We start from the raw sequence: 15924 nt of genomic DNA on the forward strand, positions 1-15924 counted from the left end.
AAGGGAAAAAAAAAAAAAAAACTCTTTTATGAAAACCTCAAAAAAGTGAAGAGAGAAGAAGAAACTGTAAAATTTCACCCTTTCATTTGTGGCATTTCCACAAACACCACAACTCCATCATCCATGGAAGCTCTTGCTTCACTTCACCACCGTCACCAACCTCTTTGTTCTTCTCTCCACCCTTCTCTATCATCAACCACCGCTTCTTCTCTCTTTCTCTCACAACCTTCACCTTCAACTTCACCATCATCTTCCATTAGAGCTTTATCTTCACCATCACCCCCTTCTTCTGAATCTCTTCAAAATCTTCAATACCCAGAAACCAAAATCCCTCAATTTTTCAACCCTCTTGTCAAAGTTCCAAACTTTGACCCTCCTCGTCAAAACCCAGAACCCAAATCTCCTCAATTTTTTAACCCTATTAGTAAATTTCCCTCTTTTGTTACTGTTACTGTTGCTGCATCAGCTTTTCTCTTTCTGGGTTGTTGTCAAAATGGGTTTAACAAACCAATAACATCACTTTCTTCAGTTGTTTCTGTTGAGGAAAAAGCATTGGATGAAAAAAGTGATATTGAAGAATTTTTGGGAAATAAACCAGATCACATTGAATCTGTTTTGTATTTGAAGATGAAAGAGAGAATTCGCGTTGTTCACAGTTTCAAGAAAATTAAAACTGATGATGATGAAGCATGGGAAGTTTTGAGAGCAGAGGTTGTTAGCTGCAGTGAGAATTTGGAGTTGATTAAGGTTGGTTTTGAAGAGATATTGGAGAAAGATATGGATTGTAACAAGTCGCATCAGGGTCGTGTTCTCGAGTACCTTGAAATGGTTGATGAATGTAATGGCTTGTTGAAGGGTATTAAGGTTGCAATGGATAGGTGTGAGAGAGAGGATGCAGATATAAATCGTTATCTTAGATTATTCGGCAAGGTTGTTGATCGTATTAGGGTCTTGGAAGGTGATATGGTTGGTGCTTTGAAGTATTTTAAGCAGCTTGAACAAGAGTGAGTAACATTAAATTTGATTTGAGGGTCTTCTTTTGGATGATTCATTTCTGATAATCACCGAAGAAGATATTTTTCAGGCTTCTTTTCAAGTTTTGGTTTAGTTTCAATTATCACTTTCATTACTTTTATCATATGATATGTTAATTTAAAGTAGTGGTTTATTAAGATGTGAAGCACATGTATATAATTAGGTATTGAACATTTAATTATTTAGTAGCATATCATCCTTTCTTGTTGTATTGTATGGTATGCACCATTTCATGTCCTTTGACATTGCTTACTGGTATGAGATGTTAATTTAAGCATAAATTTTTGACATTGAGTTTTCCGTAAGTTGATGAATTTTTCCAATCATCCTTTGCTTTTACAATCGGCTTGGTTTTATGCGTTCTGAAATATTGTAATTCTGTTTCTGATCTTGCGAAGTGTGAGAAACAGATTATATTTTGCAGTTTGGTCAGGAGTGCTTTTGAATTGGTGGCTTCTAAACAATTAAGTTTTATCATGAATTTTATCCCCCCGCACAAGATTCCAAAGACATGTATGTTGGAAATCTCTGCAATAGCAATCAAAGTAAAAAGCTATGAATTTTTCTAGTTTTGAAAATAAAAATCGTGAACCCAAGTTAAGGAAATCTCAAGCCATAATCAAATTCAGGGAAGGAACTGCGCCTTTAAGGTGAGGGTAACTAAAGCCTTACAAACTATATTCTTTTCAACATTTAACATTGCAGAGCATTTAGAATTTGTACATACAACTCGACTTCTAGTGATTTATACCTTGTTAGTTTAACAGATTTTTTGGGTACAATACAATATTTGTTTACTCCTTGGCCATGTTTCTTTCACTGCCTTTGCCACAAAATGTGCATAGATCTTATGCAGTTTTAAAATTTTCCAGTTGAAGTTGGAAATATAATATAAATTCATTCAAGTGTTTCAATTATAGGTAGTTCATGGCTTTTGGCTATTATTATTGGCATACCTTGGTGGCGTTGCCACAATAGAACATGATATTTAACTTGTTAAGCCGAATAAGGTTTAAAAAGTATGCTATGTGTTTATACATACATGTTTTGTGCAAATGAAGCTAATGAAAAAAGTTTCTCAAGCCTTTATTGTTTGTCCAGACACCAAATCTGTTAAGTTGATTCTTTAGATTGAATATTAGACTGTACTGGCCGGCAAGCTTGACTTGCAGGCGTGCAAGACCACCTCAATTGAGTTTTGTAGTCATCTCTGTGATCCAAAATCGTTCCCCCACCCAGCTGACAATATTCAAATTCATCATTCAATTGTTCCCCAAATCTAATGCCCAAAACATTGAAAACTTCACGATCTTTTTTAGTCGAGAACAGTTGGAACAGTGGCTATAGTACTGTACCTGAGTTTCATCCAATTCAATCGCTCATGTTCTCTGGAAAAACACTTTTGTTGTTAAGGTAAGTTTGATCTGCTTTTCATCATTTATCTTGTCTTTGAAGCTCAGTCGTTGGCACTGTCAACACATTGTACCTATTTTTAAGACAACAATACTGATGTTTACTCAAAATATCCAAAATTGGATCTTTCGAGTTGTTTAATCCCAATCTTTTTATTAACTATGTTAGTAATAGGTAACAGATTATGGCCAAGGCTATAAACTTGAGGATGATAACGGGTTTAGTTGAACATTGAGAATCCACATCAAATGATAGTCTGAAAGTTGCGAGGCAACAACATAGTGTGAAATTGTTGACTGCACACTGTGTTGACTAATGACCATATTCAATTACATTACATGCAGTATTACTACAGAGTACAGCCAGTCTTGCTACTTTACTACCTACTATTGTCTGAATTGATGCAATTTCTAAGCTCTTTAAGCTTGCGTTTGATATCGCATTCACGGTGAAACACAGACTACCGTGTGTTTGAGCTATAAAGTTACAAGTCGTAAGTTTTCACATAAAGCTGCATTACTTACAGTTTGAAACTTCTAGTTATGTTATCAAACGTAGTGGTGGAGACGAATAAAAAGATTTGAAGTAAATTGATTTAAAAAAAAAAATTATGAAATAATTTCATAAGAGTTTATTATTATTTTTGTTGTTGCATCCTTGTAATATTTTGTTCATGTTCAATCCATCCACAAATATTCAAATAATAAAGTGTATTATTGGACTTAAAAACAAAATCAAATTAAAAAGACTAAAACAAAACATACATGACCAAAAGATTTAGAAATAAACAAGATTATTTATGTCCATTTTTTAATTTTTAAAGGAGGTTTCGAGATGTTTCACTAGCTAAAAAATATTATCTTGGAGAGAAGAAAAACAACAAGAGAAGTATTATCTTTTTGTTAGCTAATTATGGGTGGAGTCAATATTAACCTTCATAGATTACAACAACACATGTCATTATGTTATGGTTCATTACAAAATGTAGTACGCGTGATTATTCACTAAATATAGAAATTATTAACAAACTGCTAACTAACTTGGAGTTACAAAATACTTCTTAAAATAGTTACGACCAGGTATTAGTTATATGTTTCTACACTTACATTTGTTGTCAATTCCTTCTTCATAATGTTCTGTCTCTAGCTAGTACACTAAAAAAAATACAATAAATAGAAATTTCTTCTAGCTGATTTCACAAATTCATTCATTCATTAAAAACACTGTTTTATATTTAGGGTAATATTTACATTTATTGTTACCTTCATTGATTTATTATTACCTTCATTCAATTGAAGGTAATAATAAAACCAATAGGGGTTTCATCAATATTGAGAAAGTAAATTGATTAACATAATGTCAAGGTCTATTCAAGAGAAAAAGTTAGCTGCAGGACGTGTTGTGGCAGTGGCAATTGAGAACAACAAAACAAGCCAATATGCAGCTAAATGGGCTGTTGATAATCTTCTTCCTAAAGATCAACATCTCTTATTAGTCCATGTTAGACAAAAAGCTTCTTCCATTCCTACAACAAGTAATTATTTATTATTCTTCATTCTAGGCCTAAATATTTTTCATTGAATGATATATTATTTCAGAATACCATGCACACGTTAATTACTTCAATGATTCATTAATGCAGCTGGAAGCCACGTATCTGTTGATGCCAATGATGATGTAGGCAGAGCATATATGCGACAAATGGACAACGAATCTAAGGAGCTATTCAGTTCGTTTCGTGTCTTCTGCAATAGAAAGAATGTAAGTTCTAACACATAATGTGCTCTTGACTTTTCTAGGGATTGGTATCTGGCTCTCGGCCACAAACATCCTAGATTCACCCGAAAAAAAATCAGAAAACTAACGATTAAATGTCGCATTTTTTTCTTCTTTAAATATGATAGATACTATGCAAGGAAGTTTTATTGGAGGACATGGATGTATCTAAGGCAATCATAGAAGGTATTAGAGAATATTCCATTGAACTTTTGGTTCTTGGGGCACCATCAAGAAGTGGTCTTGTGAGGTAACTATTCATTCTGCACTTCTTACCAAATATTAGTCCAACCAACTATGAAAAATAAAATAAAAAACATGCATGATCATTTCAAGAAAACGTTAGTTTGAGCAAAAAATGAAGATATTTTGAACCTTTTTTATTGTGTCGGAACATAACATATTCCATTTTTTGATGAATTTTTATTCATGACAGAAGATTTAGGACAAGTGATGTTCCTAGCCTTGTGTCTAAAGGGGCACCTGAGTTCTGCACCGTGTACATTATTTCCAAAGGAAAAATCCAATCTGTTAAAACTGCTACTTCTCCATTAACACCGAAAGCCATGCCGCGTAACAATGCATTGCAGCCACAACAAAGTCCTGATAGAATCAATGTACAACAGTTAATGCGAAACCACCCACTACGACGTATGTTTATTTCTATTTTAATATTAATCTAATTTTGGTTATGTTATGTCATTTTTATTTTTTGTAATGTTGCTCACAAAATATTATTTGTATGTATCTGTTACATCACAGCCTCAAATGAGAAACCAACATACCTTGCACATCGTCCAGGCGACGAAGGTGAAATCATGTAAGCAACTTATGAATTCATAGTTGGAATTATATAAAAAACTAATCTAAAAACTGATAACATTCGCAGCATATGTTAAGTAGACAACAAAAATTCTTTATGCTATGTTACTATGCATAAAGTTATCTGAATGTTAATAACAATATAAGTCTATATGAGAAATGGTTACTGAGAATAGTAACTTCATTTATGGACAGATCACCATTCACAAAAGGTGCAAGACCCACACACAGATCGTATGAATCCTCAATCTCTGACTCAGACATCTCATTCGTCAGCAGTGGAAGGCCAAGCATTGATAGGATGTTCCCTTCATTGTATGAAGAAATGGACTCTGGAAATGGAATCACCCCTCGAATTTCAGGAAGCTCGGATTATGATCTTAGAAGCTTCGGTTCGTTGTACTCAGGTGTTAAGTCAATTGATCACAATGATTATTCATTCACTTCACAAGACAGCGGTCGTAGTGGGATGTCCATGTCATCACAATCAAGGATATCATACTCGGTAAGCTTATTAGAACTCTATGTTATATGTATATAATTAACAAGGTGAAGATGAACTAATATGCCTTAATCTGGTTAACATGACAAGCATGCCATGGACTTGTGAGATTTAAGTATGTAGTACAAAGGTGTCTTAAAAAACCATGTATAGTATTTCTTTTGTCTTATGCGTCTAGGATGTAAGATTTGATAAATGTTTATTTTGAAATTGTAGGACGAAGTGGAAGCTGAAATGAGGAGGTTGAGGTTAGAGTTGAAGCAAACAATGGAAATGTATAGTACAGCTTGTAAGGAAGCACTAACAGCTAAAGAAAAGGTGTTTTGCAGATTTTAATTCAGTTCAAATATATCACTGAATAAACTAAATTGCCATAAAAAAAAACACATAACTAAAATAGTGACTGTCATTAAACTAACAAAAAACATTCTCCTACAGGCACTAGAACTTCAACGTTGGAAATTGGACGAACAAAGGAAATTGGAAGATACACGATTTTCTGAAGAAACATCATTGGAAGTAGCTGAGAAAGAGAGAGCAAAATCTAAAGCTGCTATGGAGGCAGCAGAAGCATCACGAAAAATTGCAGAGTTGGAAGCACAAAAAAGAGTGAGTGTGGAAATGAAATCTAACTCTGATTCTGATCAGAGAAAAAGGACATTTGGAGACAGTGTATTAAATAGTCCTGCAAGGTACAGAAGATACACTATTGAAGAAATAGAAGAAGCAACAAATTACTTTTCCAACTCATTGAAGATTGGTGAAGGAGGTTATGGACCAGTCTATAGGGCCGAACTAGATCACACCGCAGTTGCTATAAAAGTGTTAAAACCTGATGCGGCTCAAGGACGCTCACAGTTTCAACAGGAGGTACTGATATTATAAAATAATATAATATAAGACAGAAATATATTTTAAACAAGATGCCTAATAAGTGACAGATGGAGTATAATTAAATCACCAAAATCATTTGAGCCTTGATGTAACTAATGGAATAATGTATAGTTGAATATTATTGATTTAATTAATCAATTAGGTTTTTTGGTATTTGATTCATGCAGGTTGAAGTGTTGAGTAGCATAAGGCATCCACACATGGTTCTCCTCCTTGGAGCATGTCCGGAGTTTGGTTGCCTGGTGTATGAGCACATGACCAATGGAAGCTTGGATGATTGCCTATTCAGGAGAAATAATAGTAAATTACCAGTTCTACCATGGCAGCTAAGATTTCGAATTGCTGCGGAGATTGCAACCGGTCTCCTTTTCCTTCACCAGACAAAACCTGAACCATTGGTGCACCGTGACTTGAAACCTGGAAACATTTTGCTCGACCGGAACTATGTGAGCAAAATCAGCGATGTAGGGCTGGCAAGGCTTGTCCCTCCCTCAGTTGCAGACACCGTGACACAGTATCGCATGACAGCAACCGCTGGAACTTTCTGTTACATTGATCCGGAGTACCAACAGACGGGGATGCTTGGAACCAAGTCTGATATTTACTCACTTGGGATCATGCTTCTACAAATGATAACAGCGAAGCCACCAATGGGTTTGAGTCACCATGTTGCAAGATCTATTGAGAAAGGTACTTTTGATGAGATGCTTGATCCTGCCGTTGAGGATTGGCCAATTGAACAGGCTATGCATTTTGCCAAGCTTGCTATTCAGTGTGCAGAAATGAGAAGAAAAGACAGACCTGATCTTGGCAAAGTTATTTTGCCTGAGCTCAACAAACTCAGAGATTTTGCTGATGAAAACATGCCTATGATGATGATGATGTTTGGTGGTGGTGCAGGATTCGCTCAAAGAAATAACAATTACTTGCGATCAAGATTTTCCTCATCAATTCAAGTAAGTCACATTCGCACCTTTCATAAAACATGTTTTGTTCTATATATATATATATTATACTGTTATATCATATTATTGTAATCATGTGTGTGTTATTTTTTGTAGGACTCAATGAGTGAATCCCAGTCATTGTCATTGTCAGGATATGAAAGCCATTCAAGCTCATCATCGATGGGAAAAATGTAAATTCTGCACTACATAGTAAATATTAATGCTTCTTCTGCTTTGTTTTCGACAATGTGATGCATAAAGTGTGTTTCAAGATGATGAACCAAAGCGGCATAATGTCAAGACATTGCAACCGGCATCCACTTCAAAGTCTAAGTTCTGGGTTGATTTGTGAATGAGAATACAACAGACATGAATGTAAATGTAACTATATATGTAATTGTTCAATTGTATTTAGCAATTTTTTGTCATTCATGAATACAACAGACTTGAAACTTACAACCGTGTTCTTGCATATTCTAATGGTCTAATATCTTGGATAAAACATACATATATTTCATTCTATAAATTGTACAACACAATTTCCAATTTTTTTTTTTTTTGTCAAGTAGCCTAGTGGCTAAAATTCAGCATGTAATAATAATGCATTGTCCTAACAACTGAGCTAAGTTCATGGGACAATTTCCAAATCCTATTACTGATGCATCTCTTCCTACTTTTCATGTCGACATAATAACATCCTCATAATTTTTTTCTTTTTTCATTTTCTTTTGATCAAATATTTTACCATCTCAATTTCTTAGGACGTCCAAAGAGAAGACAAATTACATGCAATATCGACTTAAAGTTGAAAACAAGAAATTAATATGGTGTATTAAAACAAGGGTTAAATAACACTACCTAAAAAATAAGGGTTAAATAAGTTTTTGGTTCCTATCAATATAGCGAATTTTGTTTTTAGTCCTAGAAAAAAAGTGACATTTTTGGTCCCTATAAAAATTCCAGCACACAATTTTAGTCACTATTAAATTAAAATTTGTTTAATTATTCTTAAACTTCTATATTTTTTAATGGTTTTTTCTAGACATGTCAAGAACATTATAAGAAACTCTTTTATAAAAAATTATATATTTTAAACAAATTTTAATTTTTTAAGTACTAAAAGTGTGTGTTGAAAATTTTTATAGGGACGCAAATATGTCATTTTTTTAATGAAGACTAAAAACAAAATTGATTATATTTATAGGGATCAAAAACTTATTTATCTCTCAAAACTATGATATAAAAAGTACACAAGACTTACGCCAAAAATCATTAAAATATATATAAAAAAATCACAAAAAGCCAGTGACACTAAATCAAGCATGTCTTAATTCCAACTTGCTAGATATGACTGATAACCTACAAAATACTAAAAATATGTGCTGAAATTTTTATAGGGACACAAATATGCCATTTTTTTAGGCTTAATTGCACTTTTGGATCCCTATCTTTCTAAAAGTTGCGATTATAGACCCCTAACTAATTTAAATACAAAACAGCCCCCTATGTTTTGATTCTTTGGCAGTTTTGGACCCCAAGGCAAAAAAAAAAAAAAAATTGACACGTGGCACCTCACTTAGGGTGCCACGTCAGCCTTGACCGAGGCAACAATGGACTGGGGGTCCAAAATTGCAAAAGAATCAAAACATAGGGGGCTGTTTTGTATTTAAATTAGTTAGGGGTCCATAACCGCAACTTTTGGAAAGATAGGGGGTCCAAAAGTGCAATTAAACCTTTTTTTTTATTAAGATTAAAAACGAAATTGATTATATTTATAGAGACTAAAAACTAATTTAGCCCTTAAAACAATCTTATGATTTACGCCAGCAAAAAACAATTAAAAAATATATAAAAAATCACAGAAAGCTAGTGACACAAAATCAAGCATGTCAAATTTCAACTTGCTATATATGATTGATAACCTACAAAATGTTGGTTATTACCTTGCACTTATCCCCTGTGTTTTATAAGATATTGAGTGATTGTATGACCTATAACATTTAGGAAGTTAATTAGTTTTAGTTGTTATTTAATCATTTTGAACTAGTAATAATTGATATGGTTGGTTTTGTGGAATATCTAGTGTGGCGATACAAGAAGATACATCGCTGGGAGTGATCCTGGAGATGTAGGAAGATGCAGCGGTATGAGTGATTATGGAGATGTATCGTTGCAGAAGTCCAGTACGGGTCGTACACTTGTATGAACTCTTGGGTCCCTTGTCTACCTTTGCTTGGGGACGAAGTTCGACGAGATGTCCCTAATGATTGTAGTATGAGGAATAAAAGAATATGTTGAGTACCAAGAGGATAAGACAAGGACGTATGCTAGGAGAGATTACCAAACTACACAATTTGTAGTGGTTAGACTTGTACTATAAAAGGACAACCATATTATGATGCCTAGGGTTCGAAATTTGATGTTTGGATTGAGCCAAGATCCAACTAGGGTTAACAATCACTATAATTCTCACTTCATCTCATATCTTCCATAGTGAGTTAGACTTATAATTACTTAAGTGATGCAAAAAGCTCACCTATTTTCATTTTGGTGTGTAATCATATTTTAACTCTTAACTTCTCCATTTATATAGTTATCATGTTTTTAGTCATCTCTTCTTTATTTTTTGCTTTTGTGGTTAAACTCATCATGAGCTAAACTTCTTTAATTGTTTAGACATGATGAGGTTATGATTATATTTGTATAAGATTAGAGAATTATCGCTTCAAGCTTATTTTAAACAAACTATTTTAATGATAATCTTTAAAAGTAAAATTTGACAACTTTTACATTTATTGCTAAACTCCTTGTGACAGGAAAAGGATGGGAGTAGAATTGTTTGTTTAATATTAGTTACTGAGAACTTGAAAGATTACTTGACATCTACATGGATCTTTGAGCGCGAAGATCAAAGATCTAGATTTCTTGTCATAGGCAAAAGGCTCAGCCTCTCCATGAGAAGAGGTACCGAGACCTAACATGGTAAATTTTCATGTTAAATACTGTAGTGCACCCCGAAAAGTATGTCATCCCATGTTTAACATGATGGTTGAGTTAAAATACCCCTAAGGCGACCATGTTACCAAAAAGCTATATAAAACTATATCTCTCTATATCGTTGCAAAACCATGTTATAACTGATTCTTTATTCTAAACCACACTTTTATTCTAGATATCTTTTAAGTGTTCAAGTTGATTTCCTAAATTGTTATTACTTTTAAAACATTATTTTTATTGTTGTGACATCAAATGATTTTTTTTTTTACGCAAACAAGTTTACCATTGGAAAGTTACATAAAGTTGTAGCGCCCTAGTTCTTGTGGGTTCGATCTTTTTATATTATTACCTGAGAAAGTGTACAACTACACTAGTATGACTAATTAAAATACAAAGTGTTTTTTTTCCTAAAAAATAAAATAAAAAATCCAAAGTGTTTTATGAGACACCAACTATGATGTTTACTACTCCTTCTAAAATTTTGCTCATAATACAAGAATTAGAAACATAAAATGAAACAACGATCCTCTAAAAATCATTGTGAAATAAATAGCATAGCCTAACACTAATATTTGTGGTGATAAATTAAACATGAATTTAATTAATCATTGTACATTATCAATGTAATTAGAACTTTTGCAAGAACAGACAAACTAGATATTGATTACAAAAGTGCATATTCTTTCATAGGGGGGCTTCGTCACATAGTCATATACATCAGGCAGTCGATCCAGATGGTTCTGTCACCACCATGTTAAGATAGTCATATACCATCTTCTGTTGCGGGGCTGCTACTGACACTAAACAAAAAAAAAATAACCATGGTCACAAACAAAAACAATGTCTTGTTGTAACAAAAAAAAAAAAAAAAAAACAACGATGGTCAAAATGAAAAAAATTGCGGAAGTCATTTTGAATAAAATATTTAAAAATGAACAAGATTATTTAATATCTATGTCTATTTTAAATTTTTGAAGAAGGTTTTGAGATGTTTCAGATAACAAAAATTTAATCTATGAGAAGAAACACAGCAAGAGAAGTATTATGAAGAATGAAAGTAGTTACACAACTATTTATAGCTAGCTGAGCCTGTACAATACCATACAATAGGTAGGCAACATCATATAAGAAGAAAATAGAAGCTACACTATGTTGTTACTTGGAGTCTAAGGTATATATCCTCTATACTATTATCATGTAATGTAATAAGAAGTACTATATTTTAGTTAGCTAATTATGGGTGGCGTCAATATTAACCTTCCTATATTATAGCAATATGTGTCATTATGTTATGGAACATTACAATATATAGTACGCATGATTGTTCCCTAAATATAGAAAATATTAATAAAATGCTAACTTGGAGTTACAAAATAATTCTTAAAATAGTTACGACCGCGTATTAGTTACACTTACATTTGTTGTCAATTCCTTCTTCAAAACATATTCTGTCTCTAGCTAGTACACTAAAAAAAACACAATAAATTGAAATTGCTTCTAGTTGATTTTACAAATTCATTCATTCAATTGAAGGTAATAATAAAACCAATAGGGGTTTCATCAATATTGAGAAAGTAAATTGATTAACATAATGTCAAGGTCTATTCAAGAGAAAAAGTTAGCTGCAGGACGTGTTGTGGCAGTGGCAATTGAGAACAACAAAACAAGCCAATATGCAGCTAAATGGGCTGTTGATAATCTTCTTCCTAAAGATCAACATCTCTTATTAGTCCATGTTAGACAAAAAGCTTCTTCCATTCCTACAACAAGTAATTATTTATTATTCTTCATTCTAGGCCTAAATATTTTTCATTGAATGATATATTATTTCAGAATACCATGCACACGTTAATTACTTCAATGATTCATTAATGCAGCTGGAAGCCATGTATCTGTTGATGCCAATAACGATGTAGGCAGAGCATATATGCGACAAATGGACAACGAATCTAAGGAGCTTTTCAGTTCGTTTCGTGTCTTCTGCAATAGAAAGAATGTAAGTTCTAACACATAATGTGCTCTTGACTTTTCTAGGGATTGGTATCTGGCTCTCGGCCACAAATATCCTAGATTCACCCGAACAAAATCAGAAAACTAACGATTAAATGTCTCATTTTTTTTCTTCTTCTTTAAATATGATAGATACTATGCAAGGAAGTTTTATTGGAGGACATGGATGTATCTAAGGCAATCATAGAAGGTATTAGAGAATATTCCATTGAACTTTTGGTTCTTGGGGCACCATCAAGAAGTGGTCTTGTGAGGTAACTATTCATTCTGCACTTCTTACCAAATATTAGTCCAACCAACTATGAAAATTAAAATAAAAAACATGCATGATCATTTCAAGAAAACGTTAGTTTGAGCAAAAAATGAAGATATTTTGAACCATTTTTTATTGTGTCGGAACATAACATATTCCTTTTTTTGATGAATTATAATCCATAACAGAAGATTTAGGACAAGTGATGTTCCTAGCCTCGTGTCTAAAGGGGCACCTGAATTCTGCACTGTGTACATTATTTCCAAAGGAAAAATCCAATCTGTAAAAACTGCTACTTCTCCATTAACATTGAAAGCCATGCCGCGTAATGCATTGCAGCCTCCACAGCAGCCACAACAAAGTCCTAATAGAATCGATGTACAACAACAAAAGCGAAACCACCCACTACGATGTATGTTTATTTCTATTTTAATATTAATCTAATTTTGGTTATGTTACGTCATTTTTATTTTTTGTAATGTTGCTCATTAAGTATTATTATTTGTATGTGCCTATTACATCACAGCCTCAAATGAGAAACAAACATACCATGCACGCCGTTCAGTTGACAAAGATGAAATGATGTAAGCAATTTATGAATTCTTAATTGGATTTATATAAATAAAGCTAATGCAAACAATGATAACGTTCTTAGCATGTGTTAAGTAGACAAAAAAGGATACTTTAAGCTGTAGTACAATATGCATCATTGGTATGCATAATTTTATATGAATGTTAATAACAATAGAAGTCAATGTGAGAAATGGTTTCTGAGAATACTAACTTCATTTATGGACAGATCACCATTCACAAGAGGTGCAAGACCAACACACATATCGTATGAGTCCTCAATCTCTGACTCAGACATCTCATTCGTCAGCAGTGGAAGGCCAAGCATTGATAGGATGTTCCATTCATTGTATGAAGAAATGGACTCTGGAAATGGAATCACCCCTCGAATTTCAGGAAGCTCGGATTATGATCTTAGAAGCTTCGGTTCGTTGTACTCAGGTGTTAAGTCAATTGATCACAATGATTATTCATTCACTTCACAAGGCAGTGGTCGTAGTGGGATGTCCATGTCATCACAATCAAGGATATCAAACTCGGTAAGCTTATTAGAATTCTATGTTAGATGTATACAATTAACAAGGTGAAGATGAACTAATATGCCTTAATCTGGTTAACATGACAAGCATCCCATGGACTTGTGATTTAAGTATGTAGTAGAAAGGTGTCTTAAAAAACCACGTATAGTATTACTTTTGTCTTATGTGTCTAGGATGAAAGATTTGATAAATATTTATTTTGAAATTATAGGACAAAGTGGAAGCTGAAATGAGGAGGCTGAGGTTAGAGTTGAAACAAACAATGGAAATGTATAGTACAGCTTGTAAGGAAGCACTAACAGCTAAACAAAAGGTGTTTTGCAGATTTTAATTCAGTTCAAATATATTACTGAATAAACTAAATTGCCATAAAAAAAAAACACATTACTAAATAACTAAAATAGTGACTGTCATTAAACTAACAAAAAACATTCTCCTACAGGCACTAGAACTTCAACGTTGGAAATTGGATGAAGAAAGGAAAATGGAAGATACACGATTTTGTGAAGAAACGTCATTGGCAGTAGCTGAGAAAGAGAGAGCAAAATGTAAAGTTGCTATGGAGGCAGCAGAAGCATCACGAAAAATTGCAGAGTTGGAAGCACAAAAAAGAATGAAAGTAGAAATAAAATCTAACTCTGATTCTGATCAAAGAAAAAGGACATTTGGAGATAGTGTATTAAATAGTCCTGCAAGGTATAGAAGATACACTATTGAAGAAATAGAAGAAGCAACAAATTACTTTTCCAACTCATTGAAGATTGGTGAAGGAGGTTATGGACCAGTCTATAGGGCCGAACTAGATCACACCGCAGTTGCTATAAAAGTGTTAAAACCTGATGCGGCTCAAGGACGCTCACAGTTTCAACAGGAGGTACTGATATTATAAAATGACATAATATAAGACACAAATATTTTAAACGAGACGCCTAATAAGTGACAGATGGAGTATAAAATCACCAAAATTATTTGAGCCTTGATGCAACTAACGGAATAAACTATAGTTGATATTATTGAATTTAATTAATCATTAGGTTTTTTGGTATTTGATTCATGCAGGTTGAAGTGTTGAGTAGCATAAGGCATCCACACATGGTTCTCCTCCTTGGAGCATGTCCGGAGTTTGGTTGCCTGGTGTATGAGCACATGACCAATGGAAGCTTGGATGATTGCCTATTCAGGAGAAATAATAGTAAATTACCAGTTCTACCATGGCAGCTAAGATTTCGAATTGCTGCGGAGATTGCAACCGGTCTCCTTTTCCTTCACCAGACAAAACCTGAACCATTGGTGCACCGTGACTTGAAACCTGGAAACATTTTGCTCGACCGGAACTATGTGAGCAAAATCAGCGATGTAGGGCTGGCAAGGCTTGTCCCTCCCTCAGTTGCAGACACCGTGACACAGTATCGCATGACAGCAACCGCTGGAACTTTCTGCTACATTGATCCGGAGTACCAACAGACGGGGATGCTTGGAACCAAGTCTGATATTTACTCACTTGGGATCATGCTTCTACAAATGATAACAGCGAGGCCACCAATGGGTTTGAGTCACCATGTTGCAAGATCTATTGAGAAAGGTACTTTTGATGAGATGCTTGATCCTGCCGTTGAGGATTGGCCAATTGAACAGGCTATGCATTTTGCCAAGCTTGCTATTCAGTGTGCAGAAATGAGAAGAAAAGACAGACCTGATCTTGGCAAAGTTATTTTGCCTGAGCTCAACAAACTCAGAGATTTTGCTGATGAAAACATGCCTATGATGATGATGATGTTTGGTGGTGGTGCAGGATTCGCTCAAAGAAATAACAATTACTCGCGATCAAGATTTTCCTCATCAATTCAAGTAAGTCACATTCACACCTTTCCTAAAACATGTTTTGTTTTACATATATTATACTGTTATATAATATTATCATAATCATGTGTGTGTGTGTGTGTTTTTTTTTTTGTAGGGCTCAATGAGTGAATCCCAGTCATTGTCAGAAATGTCAGGATATGAAGGTCGTTCAAGCTCAACATCAGTGGGGAAAATGTAAATTTTGTAATCCATGGTAAATATTAATGTTAGTAATCCATGGTAAATATTAATGTTACTTCTACCTTTGTTTTCAACAATGTGATGCATAAAACGTGTGTCAAGATGCTACACCATAGCTGCATA

General features: G+C 33.8%; 2 protein-coding genes across 5 annotated transcripts; both read left to right on the forward strand.

Moving 5' to 3' along the window:
- The first annotated feature begins 8 nt into the window (after positions 1 to 8).
- LOC11428996 (U-box domain-containing protein 35) lies at positions 9 to 7915 on the forward strand. 4 transcript variants are annotated; one of them, XM_003630557.4, is made up of 11 exons: positions 9 to 1004; positions 3813 to 3982; positions 4091 to 4209; positions 4353 to 4474; positions 4661 to 4875; positions 4987 to 5044; positions 5242 to 5551; positions 5765 to 5866; positions 5987 to 6418; positions 6610 to 7398; positions 7504 to 7861. In XM_003630557.4, exons 1-11 carry the CDS (start codon positions 124 to 126, stop codon positions 7582 to 7584), a joined length of 3279 nt encoding a protein of 1092 aa, XP_003630605.2. In that variant the 5' UTR covers positions 9 to 123; the 3' UTR covers positions 7585 to 7861. The 4 variants fall into 4 exon arrangements, with proteins under 4 accessions (XP_003630605.2, XP_024628023.1, XP_024628025.1 ...); XM_024772255.2 differs by having other exon boundaries at positions 4664 to 4875; XM_024772257.2 differs by lacking the exon at positions 9 to 1004 and adding an exon at positions 1553 to 1685 and having other exon boundaries at positions 7504 to 7915.
- LOC11442991 (U-box domain-containing protein 35) lies at positions 2940 to 15799 on the forward strand. The gene is made up of 11 exons (XM_039829199.1): positions 2940 to 3746; positions 11920 to 12155; positions 12264 to 12382; positions 12529 to 12650; positions 12838 to 13061; positions 13176 to 13233; positions 13449 to 13758; positions 13970 to 14071; positions 14201 to 14632; positions 14818 to 15606; positions 15716 to 15799. Exons 2-11 carry the CDS (start codon positions 11978 to 11980, stop codon positions 15797 to 15799), a joined length of 2418 nt encoding a protein of 805 aa, XP_039685133.1. The 5' UTR covers positions 2940 to 3746; positions 11920 to 11977.
- Positions 15800 to 15924: the final 125 nt, after the last annotated feature.

This window comes from Medicago truncatula, chromosome 8 (assembly GCF_003473485.1).
Source record: "Medicago truncatula cultivar Jemalong A17 chromosome 8, MtrunA17r5.0-ANR, whole genome shotgun sequence".
NCBI classification, from domain to species: Eukaryota; Viridiplantae; Streptophyta; class Magnoliopsida; order Fabales; family Fabaceae; genus Medicago; species Medicago truncatula.

What these genes read in the sequence shown, in the direction of transcription:
- LOC11428996 (XM_003630557.4), top strand. Translation starts at nt 124, where the DNA reads ATGGAAGCTCTTGCTTCACTTCACCACCGTCACCAACCTCTTTGTTCT. An exon ending in GCGAAACCACCCACTACGAC is followed by an intron (nt 4,876 to 4,986) that starts GTATGTTTATTT and finishes GTTACATCACAG; the next exon opens with CCTCAAATGAGAAACCAACA. An exon ending in GCTCACAGTTTCAACAGGAG is followed by an intron (nt 6,419 to 6,609) that starts GTACTGATATTA and finishes TGATTCATGCAG; the next exon opens with GTTGAAGTGTTGAGTAGCAT.
- LOC11442991 (XM_039829199.1), top strand. Translation starts at nt 11,978, where the DNA reads ATGTCAAGGTCTATTCAAGAGAAAAAGTTAGCTGCAGGACGTGTTGTG. An exon ending in TCTTCTGCAATAGAAAGAAT is followed by an intron (nt 12,383 to 12,528) that starts GTAAGTTCTAAC and finishes TAAATATGATAG; the next exon opens with ATACTATGCAAGGAAGTTTT. An exon ending in GCGAAACCACCCACTACGAT is followed by an intron (nt 13,062 to 13,175) that starts GTATGTTTATTT and finishes ATTACATCACAG; the next exon opens with CCTCAAATGAGAAACAAACA.